The sequence below is a fragment of the Bos grunniens genome, chromosome 20, assembly GCF_055505025.1.
Source record: "Bos grunniens cultivar Pamir isolate PY7600 chromosome 20, Bosgru_T2T1.0, whole genome shotgun sequence".
Classification (NCBI taxonomy): Eukaryota; Metazoa; Chordata; class Mammalia; order Artiodactyla; family Bovidae; genus Bos; species Bos grunniens.
The window spans coordinates 62451833-62474698 of NC_141184.1; the positions used below are offsets into that span (position 1 = coordinate 62451833).

Here is a 22866-nt window from a genome sequence, read left to right on the forward strand (position 1 = left end):
CTTGTCTACTTCCCATCAGAGCCCAGGAAGAGCTCCTTCTGAAGGCCTGTTCGGAATCTCTTTACCAGCACCCCACTGTCCCCTCCAGTCATGAACTCGGGGAGGGGTCAATGTGAGAAGGGCCGAAGAAGACTTTATTTTGGTCCTATGAGCTTTAGAGGGTCCGCTGCTGGTTTCCTCTTAGGCACAAAGGGGAGATATATAAACCAACGGAATGCTGTAACAGCTTTCATTGAGAGGTACTATTTCCCTTTACTAACATTATCCAGTAGAAGGTACAAAGTAATTACACAGTATTTTCTTTCTAAAATTGGTATAGAAAGTGGCCTGGTTCCAAAATTTTCCTTTTCAACTAAAATAACCAGTAAATCCATTGTAACCTTTATTTTATAAGTGGTAGTAGTGATTATGCATCCTTAAGATGTAATTTGGCTGGAAATTGCTCCCTTGAAAAAGAGAACCTGAATTTTTAATTTCACTGGGAGTATAAAAAAGAGAAATAATCATTTTATCAGTTGTTTGCTAATGGAACTTAAAAATTACTGAATGGTTTTTCTACTGTTTCATACTTTTTCCACTTTTAAATTGCAAATCATAGAAGCAGAAGTTTATGAAAGAAAAAGCAAACGTTTAATTGCCTGTGTCATGACAAGTTAATTGAAGCCAAGGGAACAATGGCAAACAACAATCTAGAACAAGTCTATGTATAGCCCTAGATGAAGCCATTCAAATAATGTAGCAATTTAGACATTACTTAGAACAAAGGCAGAAAAATCATGTGAATTTAATTTAAATACGTATGTCTCCTTATTAACTTATTGACCCTACTTGACAAGCCAGAAGACAAAGTGGAGCTCAGACCTGGAGCATAGATAATCCAGTCACCAATTTCCAATTAAGCAGTTCAGACAGGGCTTGATGATTTTCCACGCTAGCTGAATATATAGAATATACATGTGGAAGTCAAATATTTTAATGAATTCAGACCTCTTCACCTGTCAAGCTTTCTGTGGAACAAAAAGGAAACCTCTTTATCAATTCTGCGTGAAAAAGAGTCACAAAATCACCATATGCCTTTCATGTTAAAATCTAAGTGTTCCACTAGTACAAATGCAAACTGAGGCTGTTAATGTTTCCAGGGAGACCCATAAAATTTTCCCTTATAATTTAGCCTCTCTTTAGCAATGTTAACTCTTGCACACCTGAATCCTTCCCATGGATTGTATGAGAAATATCTACCTCTATTTAGTGGATGCACATCTGCTTGAAAATATTTCTCATAATTCAGAAAGGTGTTTGGTGCATCATCTGAAGATATTTTAGATGTGTAGTCAACTCAGTTTACAGAATCTTTGTAGTTTGTGTATATACATTGATTCTTTGCAGAATAGGAAAACTGAAGAAGATTTAAATAGGGGTAAATGCAGATATACTTTAAGGATTTAAGAGGTATGTTTAAGTAAAATACTGCCATTTATACTCCCAAGTCTGTATGCATGACTAATGACCAGCAAAAATGATTAAATGATCAAGTGTTTATTTAGAGATAGTTCACCTATGTGATACACCTACATGTTCAAGTTCCTGCCTTTAGTAGATAGAGAATAAATGATTGCCCTTCCAGAGGTTTGTTTCTGGCGGTTGAGGATGCTCCATGCAGGGGTAGAGTCAAGGATACTGTCTACATAATGGTTCTCCCACGAGCCATCTATTTGGGAAGATATAAAAATACACTCCAGAGTCCTGTGATTCCTCAGTTTTGCCTGGCCCTCCCTTCTCTGCTGTTCTCTGGGTTCCCCTCTAGCCCCCTCTTTTGGAAGGTCAGGAGAGAGGAGGGAGGTAGGGCATCAGCACCCCTCACCCCAGCTTCCAGCCTTGTGAACTTTTATGGGAATAGATAGTTCACAGCCCCCAACTCTGTAGAAGTTTATAAAGTATAAAAAGTTGCCACATCTCTTTGCCTCTGGATAAGAAAATGCGGGACAACTAACAATTGTGAATGAAAGAGCTGTCTGCCAAGCTAGTCAGGTAAACGCCTGGGAGGACAGATAGGCCAGATCCGCCTTCTTAGCAAAGATCACACACAGTTTGATTGATATCCAGGGGCTGAGAAATCAAGGTCAAAAATGGGAGGAGTAAAGAAGAATAACCAGATACGCATACAAAATGCACATGCACGCTGCGAAAACCTTTAAAAACAGACATGTGGACTTGAATGCCAGCCCCCATATCTACTTCCCACCCTCATTCTCCGTTTTCTAGCCACGTACAAGTGGACCATGGGAAAGCCAGCAATTGTCTAGTAGCCCCCTAACTGCTACGGAGCTCACCATCTTCCTGTCCTTTCTGCTCCCTCTCAGGAATAAAGCCTGTCATTTCCCTAATAGCTGTTTTCTTTTACTCTTCCAGAAGAGCTGCATTTACATGTTACGAGGGGCAGAAGTTCAGTCCACACTGCTAGTTATCCTTCCCCTGTGGCCTGGTGGAGAGACCTCCCCCGCCCTCCCATTTTGTGGGCATCCACTGCTGGTCACCAAGCTCTTCAGCAAAAGAGTCTCCACTCCCTTCCTGCAAGCCTGAGAAATGCTACAGTGATGTTTTCCAAACCACAGTGAAATGACTAACCGGTGGTCTGTCATCTGTCTTCCTTTCCTTCCTTAGGAATCCGATCATGGGACACAAACCTGATTGAATGCAATCTGGATCAAGAACTGAAACTTTTTGTATCCCGACACTCAGCAAGGTTCTCTCCTGAAGTTCCAGGTGAGGCTTTCAGTTCTGTAGTAGTCAACCTAGAATTCGAAAGAAACAGGCGCTTGGCTGGAAAGCTTTGCCTGGGGCAGGGAAAAGACTTCCTTTTATTGCTAAAGGATTCTCTTGTGTTTGTTATTATCAACTAGGTGACCAAGAAGCCACCTTTTAAGAAAGTCAGCTAACTCTTAAGTTGTCATTGTGTGGGTTTCTATTTCATGGAGTCTTAGAAGATTTTAAGTTCCAGGGTAAATTTAAAAATTTCATACTTATCTCACTGTACTCTGAGCTTAAGAGATTATAGTCTATTTAAATGCGAATTTTACTCACATGAAGTTATGAATACAAATTGGATGCTCCCAGAATTCCGTAAGCACCCTCCCTCTCAAGAAAACGAAATATATGCATTTCTGTATTGTCTATCAATGAAATATGTATCATCATTTCATCATTGCATTATCTCCCACTTAGTGTGGGTAAAAGAGTCTGGAATTCCAAACTACTGTTAAGATAGCCTTTCTTTCAGAGATGAAAATGAATACTACTGGATAATTAAAGGTAAGGACACAAAAATTTGTCATTTATGAAGATTCTGCTGCTAACCAGCTACTTCACTGAGGAGGTAGTCAGACTCACCCACCTTGTCTTCCTCTTGTGAGGGTGACCCATGCTTCTCCCACTTGGGCACATTTGAGGATTATGAACAGTTACTGGTCAGTAAACACTCAACCTGGGGCGTGTCTCTCAAAAGTTCTGCCATTGATCTATCACAGTTGCCATCTGGCATTTTATTTTTTGAATATGACTTACATTTTATGTAAAATAGAGACTACTCTTTTCTGTCTTTATGATTTTGTTGTATGATTGCAAATTTTTTTGGCATTGATAAAAAAATCAGCAATGAAGTTCAGCCTTTTTGACTGATTACTTCATATTCCATTGAGCTTCTCTGATAGCTCAGCTGGTAAAAAATCCACCTGCAATGCAGGAGACCCCAGTTTGATTCCTGGGTGTGGAAGATCCCCTTGAGAAGGGATAGGCTACCCACTCCAGTATTCTTGGTTTTCCCTGGTGGCTCAGATGGTAAAGAATCCGCCTGCAGTGTGGGAGACCTGGTTTCAATCCCTGGGTTGGGAAGATCCCCTGGAGGAGGGCATGGCAAGCCACTCCAGTATTCTTGCCTGGAGAATTGCTGTGGACAGAGGAGCCTGGTGGGCTGCAGTCTATTGAGGTCACAAAGACTCGGACATGACTGAGTTACTAAGTACAGCACGGCAGTATCGTATTCCACTAGCCTTGTGCTTCCCGAGATTTGAAGCCACGTTCAGAATGTCAGCCTCTTCACGCATCACGCTTGACTGCAGCAGTATGCCCATGAGACTGGAATCATTCTTCTCTTTGAGTTTGATCTTAGAATAAAATCCCATGCTTTCCAGTTATCAAATGAATCATAGCTTTCAAGCATGGAGTTGAGTAAATGTGTTAAGAAAAACTTAACAAGAGTTGGTTCATTAAAAGTTAAAATTGCTGCAAAGCCATGTGAAAACCAGCTCTTAAGTAACTTTGCATTGAGGAAAAAAGAGAATGGTCCAGAGCCTATCAGACAGCACATGATTTGCTGAAATTAAGGTATAGTATGTGGTTGTTTATCTCGTTATGTTGTATTTTTATGTCTTGCATATTTACATGACTTTAAAATCATCTTATGAAAAGAAAAATAAGGAAAGTACCCTTTTCCAACAAGTATGTTTCAAAATGTAAAATTCAAGCTTTTATCCTCTCTCTGTAGGTTGTTCTGGCTTTCTTACTATGACTTTTTTTTTTTTTTTTTTGGTAAATGAATCCTATAATGCTCATTGTGTTCATTCATACTTGGATTGACTTTATCGAATGACAGTGTATTGCAAAATGAAAGGCTGCAAGAATTGCTAAAGAATGAACCGTTTTTGAACCAGGGACCTGGCATTACTCCTGTGGCCTAGGAAGTTCTGGTCCCCCAAACCGCTGCTTTAGCCTGTGTACCCCATTATCCCTATTTTTCCTGCTGAAACCTCCAGTAAGGATTGGCTACCTGCCTAGTTGTAGCAGTGCTATGCTAGGCTGTGTGTCCAGAGGTTGGCCCCCGGACACACAGCACCTTCCCATTCTTGCCAACTCTGAGAAGATGTTACGAGTTTCGCTCCCCAGCCTAAAAGAGCACGGTGCAGGGCTGGGCCTTTCCCCGAGGGCCAAGCATCTAGAATGCAGCCCGTGAGGATGAGGCCCTGTGAACCTTCCCCTTCAGCGTGGGGTGAAGGTTTCTAACTCAGACAACCACATATGATAAGAGCACACTTCGGGTTCAGTTCAGGTAAGTGAGTGTGTTTTAGAGAGAAGAGACGTTATCTTGGAGGAGGATGCAAAATTGGGTTGAGCAGAGATCAGTAGGGTGAGTGATCGCTAGATGGACTCAAGGAAGCCTTTAGCTTTGCCTGAACTGGTTGAAGGGTTTCATGGGAAATTTTGAGATCTGTTTTTAAGTGGCTCCACATCTAGTGTCTCTTCCCCACTCCTGGTACTTGTGGAAGCTGAAGCATGAACCTCAAACCCATAAATGGAGTCAGCTGAACCTCTGCATTTAGAGTTGCAAGAATCTAAGTTAACTGAGTTTAGGCACAGAACAAGAGGAAGGTCAAATCTTTAAAAAAAAAAGTAAATAAAGCTCTTCTTTGGGACTTCCTTATGGTCCAGTGATTAAGACACCACATTTCCACTGCAGGGGGCATAGGTTCAATCCCTGCTCAGGGAACTAAGATTCCTCATGCTGCGTGGCCAAAAAAATAGAGGGGAAAAAAGTTGTTTCTTCAGCCAGTTTTAAAAAAGAAAACCTAGATAGCACCTACAGTGTGCCAGGCACTGTGGGATGGGAAGGGTGAACACACAGTGATGAACAACAACAACAAAAACCAGTCACTACGTTGCTTACTCTTATCTTCTTGTGAGAAGAGCAGGCGTTTAACAGTCACATACGACTAGCATAAACTTGCACTCTGCATCATGTCCAAACAGTTTTTGTTTGCTTTTGTTTAAGCTAGCGGAGTTATTATATTCACTGTCCTCTCTGACACCATGTAGTGGCAATGGGAACCTGCACAGACTTGATTCAGGACCCCCGTGGATACCAAAGTCAGTGAATGCTCAAGGCTCTTATACGAAATGGCTTCGTATTTGTGTGTGAAGTATGCACGTCCTCATATTCTTCAAGTCATCTCTAGGTTACTTATAATACCTAATACAATGTGTAATACCTAAAAGCTACGCAAATAGTTGCCAGCCTGTGGCAAATTCCAGTATTGCTTTTTGGAACTTTCTAGAATTAAGTGTATATTTTCAATCCTCAGTTGGTTGAATCTGTAGAGAAGGACCCTGTGGATACGAAGGCCCAGCTGTAGATGGGGAACTAGGATAGCTCTTCTGCCTGCTTTACACTCATGTTATTATACCTCTATTGCTATTTTTAAGAATTGGAGATCCCTTATAAAAGACTAGTGATAGCCTCCAGGGCAGGTAATAGATTGTGCGGCAGCACGACCAGATTTGTGCTCGTATACTCGTTCAACCCGTGTACTAGTTTTTAAATATGGTTTTGAGATTCAGTTGGCCTGTTTCTTGAAGATTGCAGGTCTTGTGGAATGGTTTAGTCATCTTGAATAAATATCCTTTGAGCAGGATGCTGGAATGTGTTACTTTCTCTGCAGAAGGTGAGGGTCATCTACTGAATGATGAGGTCATGAGTCCTCCGGTTCCCCAGAATGTGAGCCCTGGGGTCGCCAAGTGCTGTCTGCCTCTGGCATACTCTATTTCTTGGAATGGCCAGTCATCTAGGGCCATCTTACTCTCTCAGAGCTGTTGCAGCATCAACTCCCTAAAAATCCTTCAACAGATGTCTGTGTGGCAGGGGCTGGTCCCTGCTGGTTAGCCCTGGTATACCACCACTCCTGGCCACATCTAAGGTGGACCCAAGTGAGATGAGTTCTCTTGAGAGAAAAGGTTAGGTATTGTTTGATGAACATGCCCCAGTGTTCTCACTCAAGCCAAAGGTCAACAATTGAGTCTTTTCACAATAGAGCAAGTCTTATATTTCCTTATGTGTCCAAATTCAAATGCTGTCATAAAACTTTTAAATTTTTCCATGTATTTTTTTGTACCTTAATCATGCTGAATGAGAACCATTTTGATAAATCTTATCATGAAAATTGAGCTAGGTTTACCATGCTGAATGGCATTTATTTCACTCTCCATTCCTATTTGTTTCTCTCCCTAACTTAACTTTAGATCTATTTGCCCCTAACTGCAGAGAGGGGACATGGAAAGTGTCCCATGATTGCCTGTGTTAGACATCATTTCAAAACAACAAACAAATACAAATGATTCCTAGGATGAGGGATACCAGAATGAAAATTAATTTCAGTCTCTTTTTTCCCCATCATTTTGCTACATCTGTCTGCTATAATAATTAAACATTTTTGTTAACCCAGATTTTCACCAGCAACATAATGCAGAGTCTAGATCCTAGCTGTAAAAGTTACTTGCTGTAGGATCTCTGACAAGTTATCCAACCATCCTGTGCCCCAGTCTGTTGTTTGTGAAACAGTGATGATCACTTCCACCTCATAGTTTTTATGAAGGTAGAATGACTTAATTTGTATCAAGATCTTGAAACAGTGCTTATCACACAGTAAAACAATACATGTAAACTAGTATTAAAATTGTCTCCCTTGGTGAAAATCTATCAGACTCTTATATTTGCTGATTAGTATTATCTAGGGGAAGTGGTGGCTGTATGTGTTGGCTGGCTTCCTTTTTGTAATAATTAAAAAATTATTTTAAGGTGTTTCGTAGAGAAACAGTTGCCTTCAGCATTATCAGAAGGCACATGGCTGGCGCTGGTTATGTGTAGGGGGCAGCATGGCCGAGTTTATTAACCTCATGCAATTATTAATCTTGCATGGCTGAGTTTAGGAAAGTCCTTTGGGTGTGAGGGAGAAGGCGATGGCACCCCACTCCAGTACTCTTGCCTGGAAAATCCCATGGACGGAGGAGCCTGGTGGGCTGCAGTCGAGCAAAATGGAGGAGATGCGTTAAGGTGCTGACATAGCAGGACCTCAGGGCATGGTTGAAGACGGTTTGCCAGATGGTCCTGTCCCTGCCTATGCTGATGTGAGCAAAGGCGCCAGCTGGCTTTCCTGCTGTGATAATACCTCCATGGTAACATCTTCTGATCCTTCCTATTCCTGTTTCTCTCTTCTCTCCAAACAACAAATGACTATAGATTTTGCCAGTTTTAAGAAGCTGAGATTTCTTGTGGTTTATTTTCTTAGTCAACTGAATAAATAGTGAGACCTTGGCATGTTTACCTTCTGTCACTAGTTTTACAACTCCTAGATCACATTCACAAAAAGCTTTATGTGGTGTGGTTGACCTTGTGATGGGTGTATGGGTGGTTCTGTTTAAGAATCCATGCCTTTTCTCCGGAAGGTAAATAAACCACAGATTTGTGCTGAGTGACTGCTAAAAATATCTGGCCTCAAGATTGCTTTTTGATGGAGAATTGAAATCAAGCCCTTTGAATTTAACTCATGCGAATCCCCTCCTCCCTTTGACATTAATGAGGCAAGGATTTACATTTGCCGGTAGACTGATAAGAAAATACTAAGATGCTCTTAGAAAAGGTCTAAGAATGTTTGCAGTCATCTTCTTTCTCTGTCTAGACTTGTATGTTTAGTCTGTCATTGTACAGAATTATAGCCTAATTGTATGTGCCTAGAATACATCAGCCCTCTATGACAGCCAGTAATGAATGTGTTTTCAGCCCTGCTCCTAACCTTTGAAAGATAAAGCGCACAACTATACTTTCACTTGCATTTGAGAGGCTGACTTAACCCTCAGGGACCCTGTGATTTCTGAGGGAAAGCAGACGCTTTATCCGCCTGTTTTCCCTCTCAGCACACACACAGGTTCAGGCACTTGCCCACAGGCCCATCGGGCTCATCTTTTCTCATTGCATCATCATTCGAGATTATAGGAGGAATCCTGGTCTTAGAAGAAACCTGGCAAATAAAGAGCCTTATTTTTGTGGAAGTAACCAGACCTCTGTTTAACATCCCTTGAGGTCATTGCCGCCCGCCTGGGAAGGGGACTCCCATTTTAATGCAAATTGCTCGCCTTTCTCTGCTCACCCCCTGCCCTCAGCCTTCCCAGCCCCTCCTGCTCCATGCTCCCGCCCCAGTGCCCCCATTCACACGCTGCAGCAAACCTTGCCTGCTTGCCCCCACTCGCATTCCTTTGGAACCGTGAGAGGTCCAGACGTTCCGAGGAGGAGATCCAGAATTTGGTAGTGTATGCAGCACTAGGCGCTAATTCCTGTGAGGTTTACAATTGGCTCAGCTTTGAGATTTAGCAGTCGTTTATATTCATAGATCCTTAGAGTGCACATGATGTTCTCTTTCTGGTGCAGGTGTGGTCAGAGGGATAAAATGATGTTCTGTTGCCCCGTGCAGGCACCTTCATTCCGCAGGGTTGTTAATGAAGGCTTATTCAGACCATCCTAGAAATACCCATTCATCTCACTTTTTTTTAAGTCAAAAGGATGCTTTACTCTGCTGGTTGTAATGGCTCTCGAGTGGTTCCTCATGAGCAATGTGGAGCCACTCAACGCAGGCAAACACAGGCAGGAGGGGAGCAGAAAATTGGCTGCCTGGGCCCAGTAACCATTTGGGGGATCGTCAATAACCCCGCCATTAAATCTGACTAAGTGCATCCGAGAACAGCTGCTCCCGTCACCCACCGAGGACGGCATCTTAACGCTGAAAGTCAGTGCTTTTGTCTTCATTCCCAGAGACCAGAGAGCCCTGGTGTTTTGCTAGGTTTGTTGTTGGGGTGGATGGGTGTTCGTTTGTTTTTTAAAGCTAGCCCCCACAGCCGGCGGCTCAAGCCCCTTCACTTTTTCACTGCTTGCTTTTGTGTGTTCTCCGTAGGGTATTTTGTTCAGCATTTATGAAAACAGGCTAGAAAGAATGGTGGAGGATGAGGAATAAAGCATAAGCTTTTTAAGCTTTTTTTTAAGAAGAACATCTTTTTTTTTAAAGAAGTCAAGTCATATTTTTGAGTGTTTATTAAGAAGCCAGGAATTGTAACGGGATCCACGGAAGAATTAGGTATCCCCACTGGTCATAATTTAGTTAGGAAAATAAGTCATTCACAGCTTAAAAAGAACACAAACAGTGCTTCCTTCATTTAACACGTGTGTGTGTGTGAGAGAGAGACACACACACGGAGGGGTGTGAGGGCAGATTTAGTCCAGTTCCTAAAGAAGAGAGAGGGTGAGAAATGGAGAGCATAGTAGGCATTGCATTTTGATTGTTCAACCATGGTTTAGTCACAGTGACAAAGGCTACCCAGGTACCAGCACCCCCACCCCAGCCGCAGCCCGAGCCTAATTAAATGTTACCCGGGCAACAGCAAGCATCCAGACGTCGTGCCCAGGGCTGAGGCCTTTGGTTTTCTCGGCTGCGGTCTCTGGGTGATTTCTATTGCATGTGAAGTCAGATTTCCTTGGTCCTCGAGAAATGTGAGCAAGTAAGAAGTGTCCCTGGGGAGGAGCCCTTAAAAACGGACCACGGGGATGGGAGAGATGAACATCAACACGAGACGAAAATAAGGTTTTAATAAGCTGTTTCAACCAGTGTCAAAGACTCGCCTCCAGTCAGGACTGGTAAGGGGACTGCTGACCGAAAATGCAACCCTACCTATGATTTAAAAATAAAATTATCTAATTAATAATGAACACTAAGGCCCAGGGAAGGTGGCATTTTGTGGGAGGTTACAGCAGTTTCCCCAGTTAAAGCTTACGTCATTTTAAAGACACCAACTGAATTGCCTCTGAAAAAAAATTACTTTGTGCAGCCGGAGGGGTTGAGTTAAAATATGAACATCCCGAGGGCTGCCTGCATTTGGAAAGCCCTCTAAACCTGCCCTTTGCTGGCCCTTTCTTTCTTAATCAAACTGCTTCTCATTGGAGTCTGAGTAAGTGAGGCACAGTGGAGCATTTTGGATCAAATTCTTAGATTTCCTATTTGCGTCTCCCATGAATAGGTTGGGGAAGGGACAACTGCTCCCCTCAGGGGGCATTGCATCTTGGTTTGCCCCTAGGATGCTCCTCCATATAGATGATGCTTTTTGGTTGCCGAAGTGTCAGTCAATGGAAATGTCACATTTGGAGAAGTACTAGATAGCAATAAAACTGAAGATGAGATATTTAATAAATTCTGCATCTCAGGCTGATGACACTCTCTTGGTACAGAGCTCCTCAGCCTTTGAGCAGTTGTTTTCTGCTTTCTAAATTCTTACCTGGAGGTTAAGACCTGTGTAAAAGACCAGCAAAATAGGCGTGAAAACTGACTGATGGAACTCCTCCCTTTTAATGTTTGTGTGAATGCATGAGAGGAGGAGAGAGATGGAGAGAGGGATACCTTCTCGTAGGGCTTCCCAGGTGGCACTAGTGATAAAGAATCCACTTGCCAATGCAGGAGACGCAAGAGAGGCAGGTTCAGTCCCTGGGTTGGGAAGATCCCCTGGAGGAGGGCATGGCAACCCACTCCAGTATTGTTGCCTGGAGAATCCCGTGGACAGAGGAGCCTGGCGGGCTACAGTCTCTAGGGTCTCAAAGAGTTGGACAGGACTGAAGCAACTTAGCATACTGTAAAGTTGCATCCTGAAGCATGCACGCATACCTTATGTATTCTAATTGATTGGAAAAGAGATAATCTTTTCACATTATATGGTATGTCTTTTGGGAAGGTGCCCTAATATCAGCCAATCTGTCATTAAATATTTACGTGGTATTTCCTGCAGCAAGATGCAGTTCCAGTTCGTAGTTCTGCAGGCCATAAGAAGTGTAAGACTGTCCCTGGGACTTGTGTACAACTGAGCATGAAAATAAGATAAACAGAACAAGCTAGGGTATAATAATATGCAAATGAGACTTTTGCAAGTGAGACCCCTTCTGTAAATTTTTTTTGTTCAAGCTATTTTAAAAAATATACATGCATAAAAATATGCACTAAAATCATATTACCTATACAAATTGAGGCATAAGTACAACAGATCTAATGCAGTGGATTCCCTCTGTGATCAAGGAATTTTGGATTCATACTGAATTAATTATACCCTATTTGGGAGCTACGTTTTAAGGCCTTTAATTATGAAAAGATTGAAAGTTTTAGGATTCTTCTCCTTCCCCTCAAAAAGATCCTGTGAGAACAGAACTGCTGAACAGAATGTAAAGGCTTGGTTTCAAGATTGTCTTCATCTTTGAGAGCTGGAAAATTATCCATTGGCAGACTCAAGCCACTTGGGAGAGATTGTGAAAGTGAAAGGTTTTATGGAAATAAATCTGAAGTGATTGGTTCACTGCCCCAGGCCAGAATGGACAGTTCTGAGAGAGCAGGGAGAGAGCAGGGAGGGGATGTCTGTTGTGAGCCGCTTCCCAGGACCAACCCCTGACCCCCCACCTCCGAGTTCTCTAAGCTTGACCGAGTCAGCGGTTCTGGGCCACACCTGAAGTTACCGTTGCCCGAGTAGCTCTCTGAAAAGTTGCTGTGCAGCCTTTCCCTTTCTCGAAAAGCTAAGGGGCCAGACTAGACTGGGGCTTTCCAGGTGGTTCAGTGGTAAAGAATCTGCCTGCCAAGCAAGAGGCACTGGTTCAGTCCCTGGGTTGGAAGATCCCCTGGAGAAGGAAATGGCAACCCATTCCAGTATTCTTGCCTGGAGAATCCCATGGACAGAGCAGCCTGGTGGGCTACAGTCCATGGGTCACGAGAGTCTGACACGGCTTGGCGATGAAACAACAAAGACTAGATTAGGGAATCTGAAGCTTTGTTCTGTCTGCCGTTAGTTCTGTAAAACTTTAATAGAGAGCCAGCAGGAAAGAATTTCAAGGTGAAGTAAGCCTGAGAATTTATAGCAGATCTCATTTTTTGAGGAGCCATAAAGTATGTAGCTGCATGTCAATAAACTTGTTCAGTTTTCTGTAATCATAAATGTCCTTTCTTGTTTGACCTGTCACTTCTGCTGTGAGTGTTTCCCAGGGATCTTGATTTCTGTAGAACACAATTTGGGAAAGGATGGACTAAGTGATCTCTGAGTCCCTTCCGGATTTCATATTCTGTGACTCATGAACTTTTACTAAATTGTCTCTACTCTGAAATGTAGAAGGGAACTTGTCCTATTTGCTGTTTAGCTTAAGATGGTTTTTAATCCAGGTTTTAAAATGTCAGTGAAAGAATTTAGTTTAGAAAATCTGCCTGTTGCATCTGCTAGGTTTATTCATTTTTAGGTGAAGATACACAGCTTTATGACACTTCAACTAATTTCCCAGTTTGTGAATTCTTGGCCCTTGGTTTTTCCCATCTGTCTGTACCTTGCCAGACAGACCCAACAAGATGGAACTTAATTGTGTTTGCACAGTGCCAAACACCTGCATGGAAAGTATTTCAAAAGTCAAATTCTTGAGTGTGTTGTCTACGTAATGCCAAATGGGAAATAGCTGCATTTTTTCCCATTAAAATTAGAATTTCCACATTGATGTTTGGTGCTGTATTGAGCTTCAGATTATTTTCTTATTCGCACATCTTTGGGAGGAGGCTGAAGACTGAACCTCCTGAGTTCTGGAGATCATCTCTAGGTTGTGTGTGTTAAAAGCGCCAGGGACCTTGTTTGTTCTGGATAATTGAGGATGGCCTGCATTTTAATATGCATGATCAGCTATGCATATCTTGTCCTGTGAACCATCAATTAGCACAATACAATTTCACAAGTCAGTGCATGCAGATACGAACACCCTTGGGAAGCAATGCTCAAATCATTACTGACAGTGTACAGCTTGCATACAGGTAATCATGATCAGAAAGCCATGATTATCCAGAAGGAGAAGTGATTTTTATGGTAATGTGTCATGTGGTTGACTCTTGGTATCTAATACCTTTGAGGTAACAATTTCAGTTTTAACCTCTCCCTAATTCGATCATGTTTGCAAAAAATGTTTAATTCATTCCCTATGACCTACATGTAATTATTATTTTTACAACAAACCTTATAGAGTGTTCTAAACCCAAATGAAATAGTCTTTGTACCAAAAACATTATTGATAATATCTCTATGGATGAGAAGAATGGTGGTGTGGTTAATCAAATATTCTAGGTAAGAGAGACTTGCCAATAATTCCTTATATTCCAATAATAAGAAAAGATTTTACTTTTTTTGTTGCAAATTTTAGAATCTAATTATACAGTCCTTTCTTTAATATATACCCTAAAATGTATCTAGAATTGACTTAGAATTCCTAAACCAAATTTGTTTCCTTAGCTCAGGATATTTTTAAACTATTCATTAAAAACATGCACTTAGAAATCTGTTGTTCCCTTTTCTTTCTGATTATGGTGATATTTTTAAAGGGAGTTTTAAATAACTGTTGTACTTTGGGGGCATATATTAGTATTTTACTGAAGCAAAGGCCACGAGAGTTGCACTTACACAAGAGAACACACTTTGTCTCCTACTTGGAAACCAAACTCCACACACTCCGGGTGAGCTTTCCTTAGATGATTTGGGAGGGAAACACTAGTGGTCACTGCACTGTCTGCATAGGGGTGTGCTGATTAGAAGCAAGTTCTTGTTACTGAAACATGAGTGAGCAAACCTTTTACGTTGAGTTGTCCAAATGGACACCTCAATACTAATATAAAACAGCGATTTCCCTGGAAGTTATACTGATTCTTGAAAAGAGTCGTTGATTCTAAATATTGAAGTGGAACTCCGAATTGCTGTAAAGAAAGAAGGGGAGGTGGAGAGAGGATGGCAAACTTTAGGTAGCTTAAAAAAAATGTGATTTTGCAAAATACACGCTAGCCCACTGCATTTACATTGCCCTGTTACATATACAACCACTCCACTCCTAAGTCCTAACCATTTTTCCTTTCTGCTTCCTGTGTCTCATGATTCGAAAACATGATTTTTTAAATACAGAACTGTCTTCTCCATTATACCATTTTCCTCCTAATGAGCTAATAAACACAAAAACCAGACCAAGTAAAGGAAATGAGAAGTGAGGTAATTTTTAAAGGCTTAATGCCTGTGCTTTAAGGTTATCCAAAATAGCTTTAGATCCTGGGAATAGACAGCTTGCGCAGCTAAGGTTGTGTAACATTTACATGCATGCATGTAATTAATTACATGTGTGCAGCTTCCCAGGCAGTACTAGTGGTAAAGAACCCACCTGCCAATGCAGAAGACATAAGAGATGTGGGTTCAGTCCCGGGGTTGGAAAGATCCCGTAGAGAAGGGCATGGCAATCACTCCAGTATTTTTGACTGGAAAATCCCATGGACAGAGGAGCGTGGCGTGCTGTAGTCCACGGGGTCACAAAGAGTTGGACACGACTAAGGTGACTAAGTATGCACACAGATTTGCTTTTGTATTATTTGAAAAACATCTTTTCCATTTAAAGACACATGCCAACAGCCAAATAAATGCCTTTTAGTGAAAAAGTGACTATTTCATGGGGGTTCACCTCCTTTACTTCTATTTTATCAGCTTCTATTGTTTTATCAGCTTCTATTATTTTATCATCTGTATCACTCAAGCCTTTTTTCCCAATCTAGTATCATCTGTTTCCCTTTTCTTTTTCTTCCCCTTTTTCCTAATATGCCCCTCTCCAGTCTCCAATCACAGTCTTCTTTTCTACCAGTAATGCTGGTATGAGTTATTTTAACACATCTAACAAGATCATTGTCTTGAAAAAAGCATTGTGTATTTGTTATACATATTATTATAACATGTCTTTTTTTAAAAAATTATTTTATATGTAGAAGAGACTATTTGGAGTCTTTGGAATAACATTCCAGCAGATAAATATAAATGAAATAATTTGGCAAATTAACTCACTCTGGGGTCATCTAGAAATATGATTCTGTCATCAGATGGAAATTTCTGTTGTTGGAATCCTTTAGGCAGCAAATGGATTTTCTATGCTTAGTAAGCAGACTCATCAAAAATATGAAACCAGTTGTTAAAAAACAAAACAAACAAAAAACCCAAGCTTCAACTTACAACTTAAGAAGAATGGAAAGAAAACCAACCAAGCAAAAACCTACTTTGACTGAAAAAAATGGAGACCAAAGGCCTTGAGCCAAGTAATTGTAGGGCTAGATTTTTAATCTTTCAGAATTCTAACTTTTCAGAGATGGCTTTTCCCCAATTACAATTGACTGATAAGAGAAAAGGAATGCAATTATGTCATAACCTCAGAACTAAGGCGGCCTTACGCTCACGTCCCTTAGTAAAGAACCACGAAACAGTGCCTGGCACATCGTACTGGCTTAGTGTGACAGTGATGAAGAGGGGCCATGGGTTTGAGAACCTATAATTAGCTCTTAGATTTGATGAATGAGCTGTATAAGAAATCTGAAAATTTGTAGTGATTGCAATTTATTACAGATTTCCTTTAAATATTGAGGTATGGCAAAACGTTTATTTACGAGCTATTGGTTGCTTTCAGAAACTTGGTAGCCTAGAAGCTCTGGTTAACAGTGTCTTGAGAAGCAACAGACAGAATCCTTGGAGGATGGAAGTGGGGGACAGAAAATGTGTTCCAATCCCAGTTTTACTGCTAAGTTCACTCCAGTACTCTTGCCTGGAAAATCCCACGGACAGAGGAGCCTGATGGACTGCCGTCTATGGAGTTGCGAAGAGTCAGACACGACTGAGCACCTTCACTTTCATGCGTTGGAGAAGGAAATGGCAACCCACTCCAGTGTTCTTGCCTGGAGAATCCCAGGGACGGGGGAGCCTGGTGGGCTGCCGTCTATGGGGTCGTACAGAGTCAGACACGACTGAAGCGACTTAGCAGCAGCAGCAGATTGTGCTACTGTAGACAAGTTCTTTAGCATTTATGAACTTCAGTTTCATTATCTCTAAGATTACTTTTATGCTCAGTACTTGTAATATAATACCAACCCATAGTGAAAAGGAGTGATTTATATATTTAAAAAAATGGTGTGCCTGCTAAGTTGATATGCATAGCTAATGTGTAAAGCCAAGATGTGGTGTTAGTATAAAGTCCTTTGGATACAATAACTTGCTTGGCTGAGCAGTGCAAGAAAACATATTGTTGTTGTTTAGTCACTAATTTGTGTCCTACTCTTTTTAACTCCATGGACTATAGCCTGCCAGGCTCATCCAGTCCATGGAATTTTCCAGGCAAGAATACTGGAGTGAGTTGCCATTTCCTTCTCCCGGGGATCTTCCTGACCCTGGGATCAAACCCACATCTCCTGCATTGACAGGTTCTTTACCGCTGAGCCACCTGGGAGACCCTCAGTCTATTCATTTCACAAACAGATGTTGCTTGTCTGATGGGGCTGGTTCTGTGTCAGATACTAAGGTTAACAATAGTAAGCAAAATAAATAAATCCACATCTCCTACAGGGTCTCCCATGGAGCTCTCAGTCAAGGTAGGGAAGCAGATAGTAATCAGTCGTATAAATATGTATCACAATCTGTGCTGAGTACCAGGGAAGAGAAGATGGTGCTATACAAGTATATAAAAGAGGAAATTGACCTATAAGGGGAAAGTGAGAGAACTGTAGAGCTACGATTTGTGATGAATGCTCTTTATTTTATATTAAACATTAGACACTGTATTTATCTTTCCATTTGAATGCAACATTAGCAATTGAGCCTAGTTTTACAAGTTCTAGAGTATACAGATATTTTTTAACTTTCACGGAGGTCAATGTGAGGTTACCATAACACATTTGTTAAGAATAGGAACAATTAAATAGACATGATTTTAAAACGTTTCTATGAGGGTATTAACATTCTTATATGGATTCCACTACTTTGAGTTAAGAATGAAAATAAGAGGACACTATCTGAATATTCACTGACCTCTTAAAAGCATGGGCTTAATTACAGGTTTGCTGGGCTGCAAAAATCCCCATGAGAGGAAACTGAAGCAACTAAAATTTCTGAATCAGAATTTGAAGATTTGTGTTACAAAATAATTATGGTTCCTGGGTCCCTCTGGAACATCCTTCATATACATGGTGCTTAGAGGGTCACTCACTACCATCTTCCCAGCATCTTCCCTGTGCTTCCTTGAGGGATCCTCACCTAGTATTTGCAGGGCTGAGTTAGGCCAGGCATCTCTTACTGATGTTTTCTTCTCTTATCTTTTTTTCTTTAGATCAATTATAAGATTGATTTTATAATTTATAATTTATAATTTATAATATATATTGATTTATAAATTATTATAAATTTCTTGCATCACATATCTGATCATTTGTCCTTTACCTTCTGGTTTCAATGTCCACTTCTCTTGCGTGGCAATTACTATCCCTTGGCCCTACTATAGGAAGTATCTAAAATCTCAACTTTTATGTATAAAAATAATTTTGCTTTAACCTGGAGGATATGACCATAGCAAATCAGCCATGTATTACTTGAAACCAGTGTCCCTTATTGGGAAAAATAAAACCTGACTTTTTTCATTAAGTCTAGTATAGAACAGGTTTTCTTTTTTATATAGGATTTTCTGTGATGGTATTAAAAATTCAGTTGCATGCAGATTAACTCTCTTAGTCATGTGTTTACTCCCAAATCTTGGCTAGTCTTCTGATGCTATCTGAAATTAAAATATGTTGTAAAGAAATGTTGAGACAGAAATATTTTTTGTTATTTATTTTTTCTGACATGCTCTTGAACCCTTTCAGACCGCAGACTTTGGTCTTTATTCAGGTGCAAAGTTCTTTTCCATATCGCCTGGTCATTGTCTCTGTTCCTGTTCTGATTTCAGCCTTAAGAATATATAGAATTCTTACAACATTAATAGTATAACTTCTGCTTATCCTCTGTCTCATAATTTTCTCTTTGATCTTTTCCCACATGTTCTAGAACACCTCACATTTGCCTTGTGCATCACGGTCAGTGTTCCTGCAGGATTTGTTCTTCCCTTTATTGCCGATTTAATTTCTGCTGTTGCATTTTATCTTTCCCAGAATTCTTTTGTTAATTCCACTGGCTGCTTTTTCAGTCTCTACCTATAACTCAGCCCACTCTTATTTTTATTGTTCTCAGTCATCTCACAGAGATGGTGTCTGCCATCTTTGTGCCGAGTGTCATTTTCTAAAATTTTATTTGGTTCCCTATGGAAATTCATGTTTAGAGATGTTTTCCACCAAGCCTCAAGACACTGCTCCTTTTTTCTTGTGCTGTAGTCTTCTCAAAGGTCCCATTTTTTTCTGTTTATTTTCTTCTTCTTATAACACAAAGAAAGGTCTGTCGAGGCACAGCATTTGCTAACAGAGGGTTGCAGAGACTCCTCAGTGATCTCCACTGCCCACTTGGGTGCTGGCAGTTGCACCCTTCCATAACTGGACCCTGGAAGTCGGGTTCAAGTGCATATTCCCACTCTGTGTTTGTGGTCCAGCGTGTGACATGGGATGCAGGCCTAGGAAGTGATGATGTGTCTTTGCTGTCAGAGCTTCTGCCTCTGATCGAGAATTAGATGGGACCTGCGGTTCTGCTTTGTACAGGTAAGATGTGAGATCCACCGTGCACAGCATGGGCTCCTCTGAGTTCTTCCTCTCTTTGCTTCTACTTGTGAGTACTTTTCCTTAGAAGCATTTCAGCTCAGGTTGTAATGCAGGTTGGCGATAGTTTTCTTCCCCTAGTCTCTGAAATTCTGAAGGTGCAGAGCTAGAAGAGGTGTAGGGAGTGGGGGGAACGCAGGTATTGGTTACCGTGCAGTAAGGGACTGAGACTCCTTTTACTGGGCTTTGCCTCCTAGACTTAGGGGCAGATATTGAAAGAGCGAGTCCAGTAAAATGGTGAAGAGCAGAAACTCAGGAGCTGGAGTGCCCAAGTTCAAATCAAGCTCTACCTCATGCTTTAGTTCTTTGTGCCACAGTTTCCTCATCTGCAAACCTACCTTTAGAGGATTTATGTTCTTCGTCTATAAAGATGATTTATGAAAATTTGGTGGTATTAGGGTATGTAAAGCATTGAAAGGGTGGATGGAACATACTAAGTGCTCTACAAGTGTTAGCTATTGTTGATAATATTAATATGTGCTGCTCAGTAGCTCAGTCATGTCCAGCTCTTTGCAACCCCATCTGCTGTAGCCTGCCAGGCTCCTCTGTCCATGAGATTTCTTAGACAAGAATACTGAAGTGGGCTGCCATTTCCTTCTCCAGGGGATCTTCCCAACCCAGGGATTCCTTCCGAACCTACATCTCTTGCGTTTCCTGCATTGGCAGGTGGATTCTTTGGGTATTGTTCAGGAGTGTCGGAAAATGTGCATTTCCGTTCCCTTTGGTGCAGTTCCCCTCCTCCCACTGAACCCCTCTATCCCCCAGCCTTTCGGCACATGGCCATCCATCTCTTTAAATCGCCATGGCCAATTTTCTGATTTTATATATTTTCATGAATGTTTCCAAAATTCATAAATTTGCATAAGGATATATCGGACATTTTTGCTACCACATTAACCCACCAGCCTTCATAACTCCAACTTTAAGTAATAGTTAAGTGATACCGTCTTCATTTGTGAAAATCTATAATGCATACAGGATGTGGTACCATTTTGTTATCTTGGATACTTCAAAATCATATTTTAAAGACCGAGTTGTACATGTCATTTGTACAAAACATATTCTCTGGTCAGCTTGCTTTGTGCTTGCTGTGTGTTGTGTATGGGGTCGGGGGTGGGGGCTGGTCTCCTGTCCTCCACTGCCCCCCGCCCCCTCCAGGCAGGCGTGGCAAGTTGACTGGGTCCCTCCTAGGAAGATTTTCTTTGTTTTTTTTTTTTAAGCACTTTTAGCTGAAAATTACTTTAAAAAAAATACTAGTATAACATATTTGGTAAAGTGAAATATTGGTTTAGAGTACAAAATATATATACGTTATTTAGAATGAGAATGGTATGCTGTTTATCATGAAACCAATCCTTTCATGCTTCCACAAATCCTAATAAACTTTTTCTATGGCCTGGGGGGAAGTAAAATTTTTGTTAACGATTAATGCTTTTGATCTGCTGTTTAAGGAAATGAACTAAAAATGTTAGCAGGAAAAGCTGATTCGTTTTTATGTAATGTTCAAATGGCCTGTAACATTTGCTACTCTATAAAATCTACAGTATAATTCCAGCATGATTTGTTTGGGCTTATGAACAGAGAAGCCTGGCAGGGGTTGCAGAGTTGGACACGACTGTGCAACTAAACAACATGGTTTCTTTATAATAGTATCAGTTCTGTATACTTGACGTTCCCTAGAGCTAAATATTTTTATCCTTCTTTAATCAGGGCTTTATACACTTCAAAAATTTATATAAATCCCTCTCTTCAGTTTGTAGACAATCCCTTCCTGCAATTTCTAGCTTCTGCCAAAATCTTGGTGGTTTTTTTTTTTTTTTTTTTTGGTCACTACATGAAAACCTTGTGAATTACAGCTTTCTTTTTTTACCTTTAGACTCTGCATGTCTGTGAGTGAGAGTTTTATGTCCATACATGTTGTCTTTTGTGACACTCCAGTATGACTCGACTGAACCAGAAAAATGCAGTTTTCTTTAAATGTTCATGTGGGGACAAAAAGTTTGCATCAGAAAATCAAGCCTGAATCCGTAACCCAGGTAGTGCTTTGATTTCTGCTGCTTTTACTGTTGTCCCAGCAAGACTTCATGGGCCCCATTGTATTCCCAGAGAGGGCCCAGTGGGAAGGGCTTGCCTGCACCTCAACAGCCGCCTCCCTCACTCTGCATATTAAGCCTGTAATTACAGCAGACAGTACATTTGTCCCCGGCTTCTGTGGGATGATGTCATTGCCTGTCAAACAGGGGATTAGCATGAAGAGAGAAATCGTACTGACATGTTCATTTTCATTAAGAAGAATTTGGTTTTACTTCATTTTGTTAACAGGAACTGTTATTTCATAGGAGAAATTTTTTAAAAGGAGAAAAAAAAAGAAAAACTTGAGACCGTAGGAGCGGACATGGGCTGACTGCATGAATGGGAGTGTGCTCAGTAGCACTGCTCTATCAATTAGTGAAAGAGTCTGGGACACAAAGCATGCCTGGGAAATCTGCTGCTTTTCTTACCAAAGCAGAATATCATTCTTCTCAAAGCTCACAATGGCCTGGCTCTGGCTGTAGAAAATGTTCCTGGAAAAAAAGGAAGCAAAGACTGTGGCTGGAGCTGAAAGGGTATGCAGGCGGCCGGTCCCACCCACGTCTGAAATGTTCCCCTTTTTCATGATGGCATTGATCAAGGATGTCTTAAAATCTCGTTCCTTACATCTTAGGGGAAAGCTTAGTTCCCGGCCCATGCGGAAAAAATAAATAAATCAGTCAGGGAGAGACCTGTTGTGAAGGATGCTTTGGTCCCAGAGCTGAGACCATGGAAGAACATAATTTACATCAGTCATTTCCAATGCCTCCAACAAAAATAATCGTAGGAAGAAAATCATGATCAGACTTGAGAATGAGAGTCCTTTCTTCTTTTGGAGCAAACTACCGATAATCTGCATCAGGAAAACTGGGTTCAAGTGCCAGCTCTGGATTTTACTTAGCTGTGTGACCTTGGGTGACTGAGTGGCTCTGGGCCTCAGTTTGCTTATCTGTACAGTGGGGTTACATAGCAGTAGTACCTACACCTTTTAGAGTTGTGCCCGGTACCTTCGGGCTGTTTTTCATCTCCAAGAATGATTTCCTTTCAGACGATAGTTCTGAGGTGACCTTATTCACCAGTGACTAGAGGAGGCAGCCTCCTCTTTTCCTCTCTCACCCATTCTCTCAGTGCCTCAGACCCAGACTTAGATTCTCCTCAGTCGAGAGTCCCTCCCTGGAGCGCGGCCCAGGAGCTGTGAGACTGAGGAGGTCGAGGGTCCCTGGATTAGATAGGCGCTGGAATTTCAGTCTTTGAATTTTGCCAAAGCATTGGAAGAATTTTGAAAAGTTCCCACAGATTTTTCTTGGGAGTTTTTCAAACCCTTAGAGTGTTTCTCAGTTTTCTATATTTGGAC

The 22866-nt window shown here is 41.2% G+C and overlaps 1 protein-coding gene across 1 annotated transcript in view; it reads left to right on the top strand.

Annotated features, from left to right (window-relative positions):
• Positions 1–22866, top strand: part of MAP1B (microtubule associated protein 1B) — a 93231-nt gene that overhangs the window by 6234 nt on the left and 64131 nt on the right. Inside the window, exon 2 of the mRNA XM_086361057.1 lies at positions 2662–2763. Coding sequence (XP_086217183.1) covers positions 2662–2763 — 102 coding nt within the window. The remainder of the gene's footprint in view (positions 1–2661; positions 2764–22866) is intronic.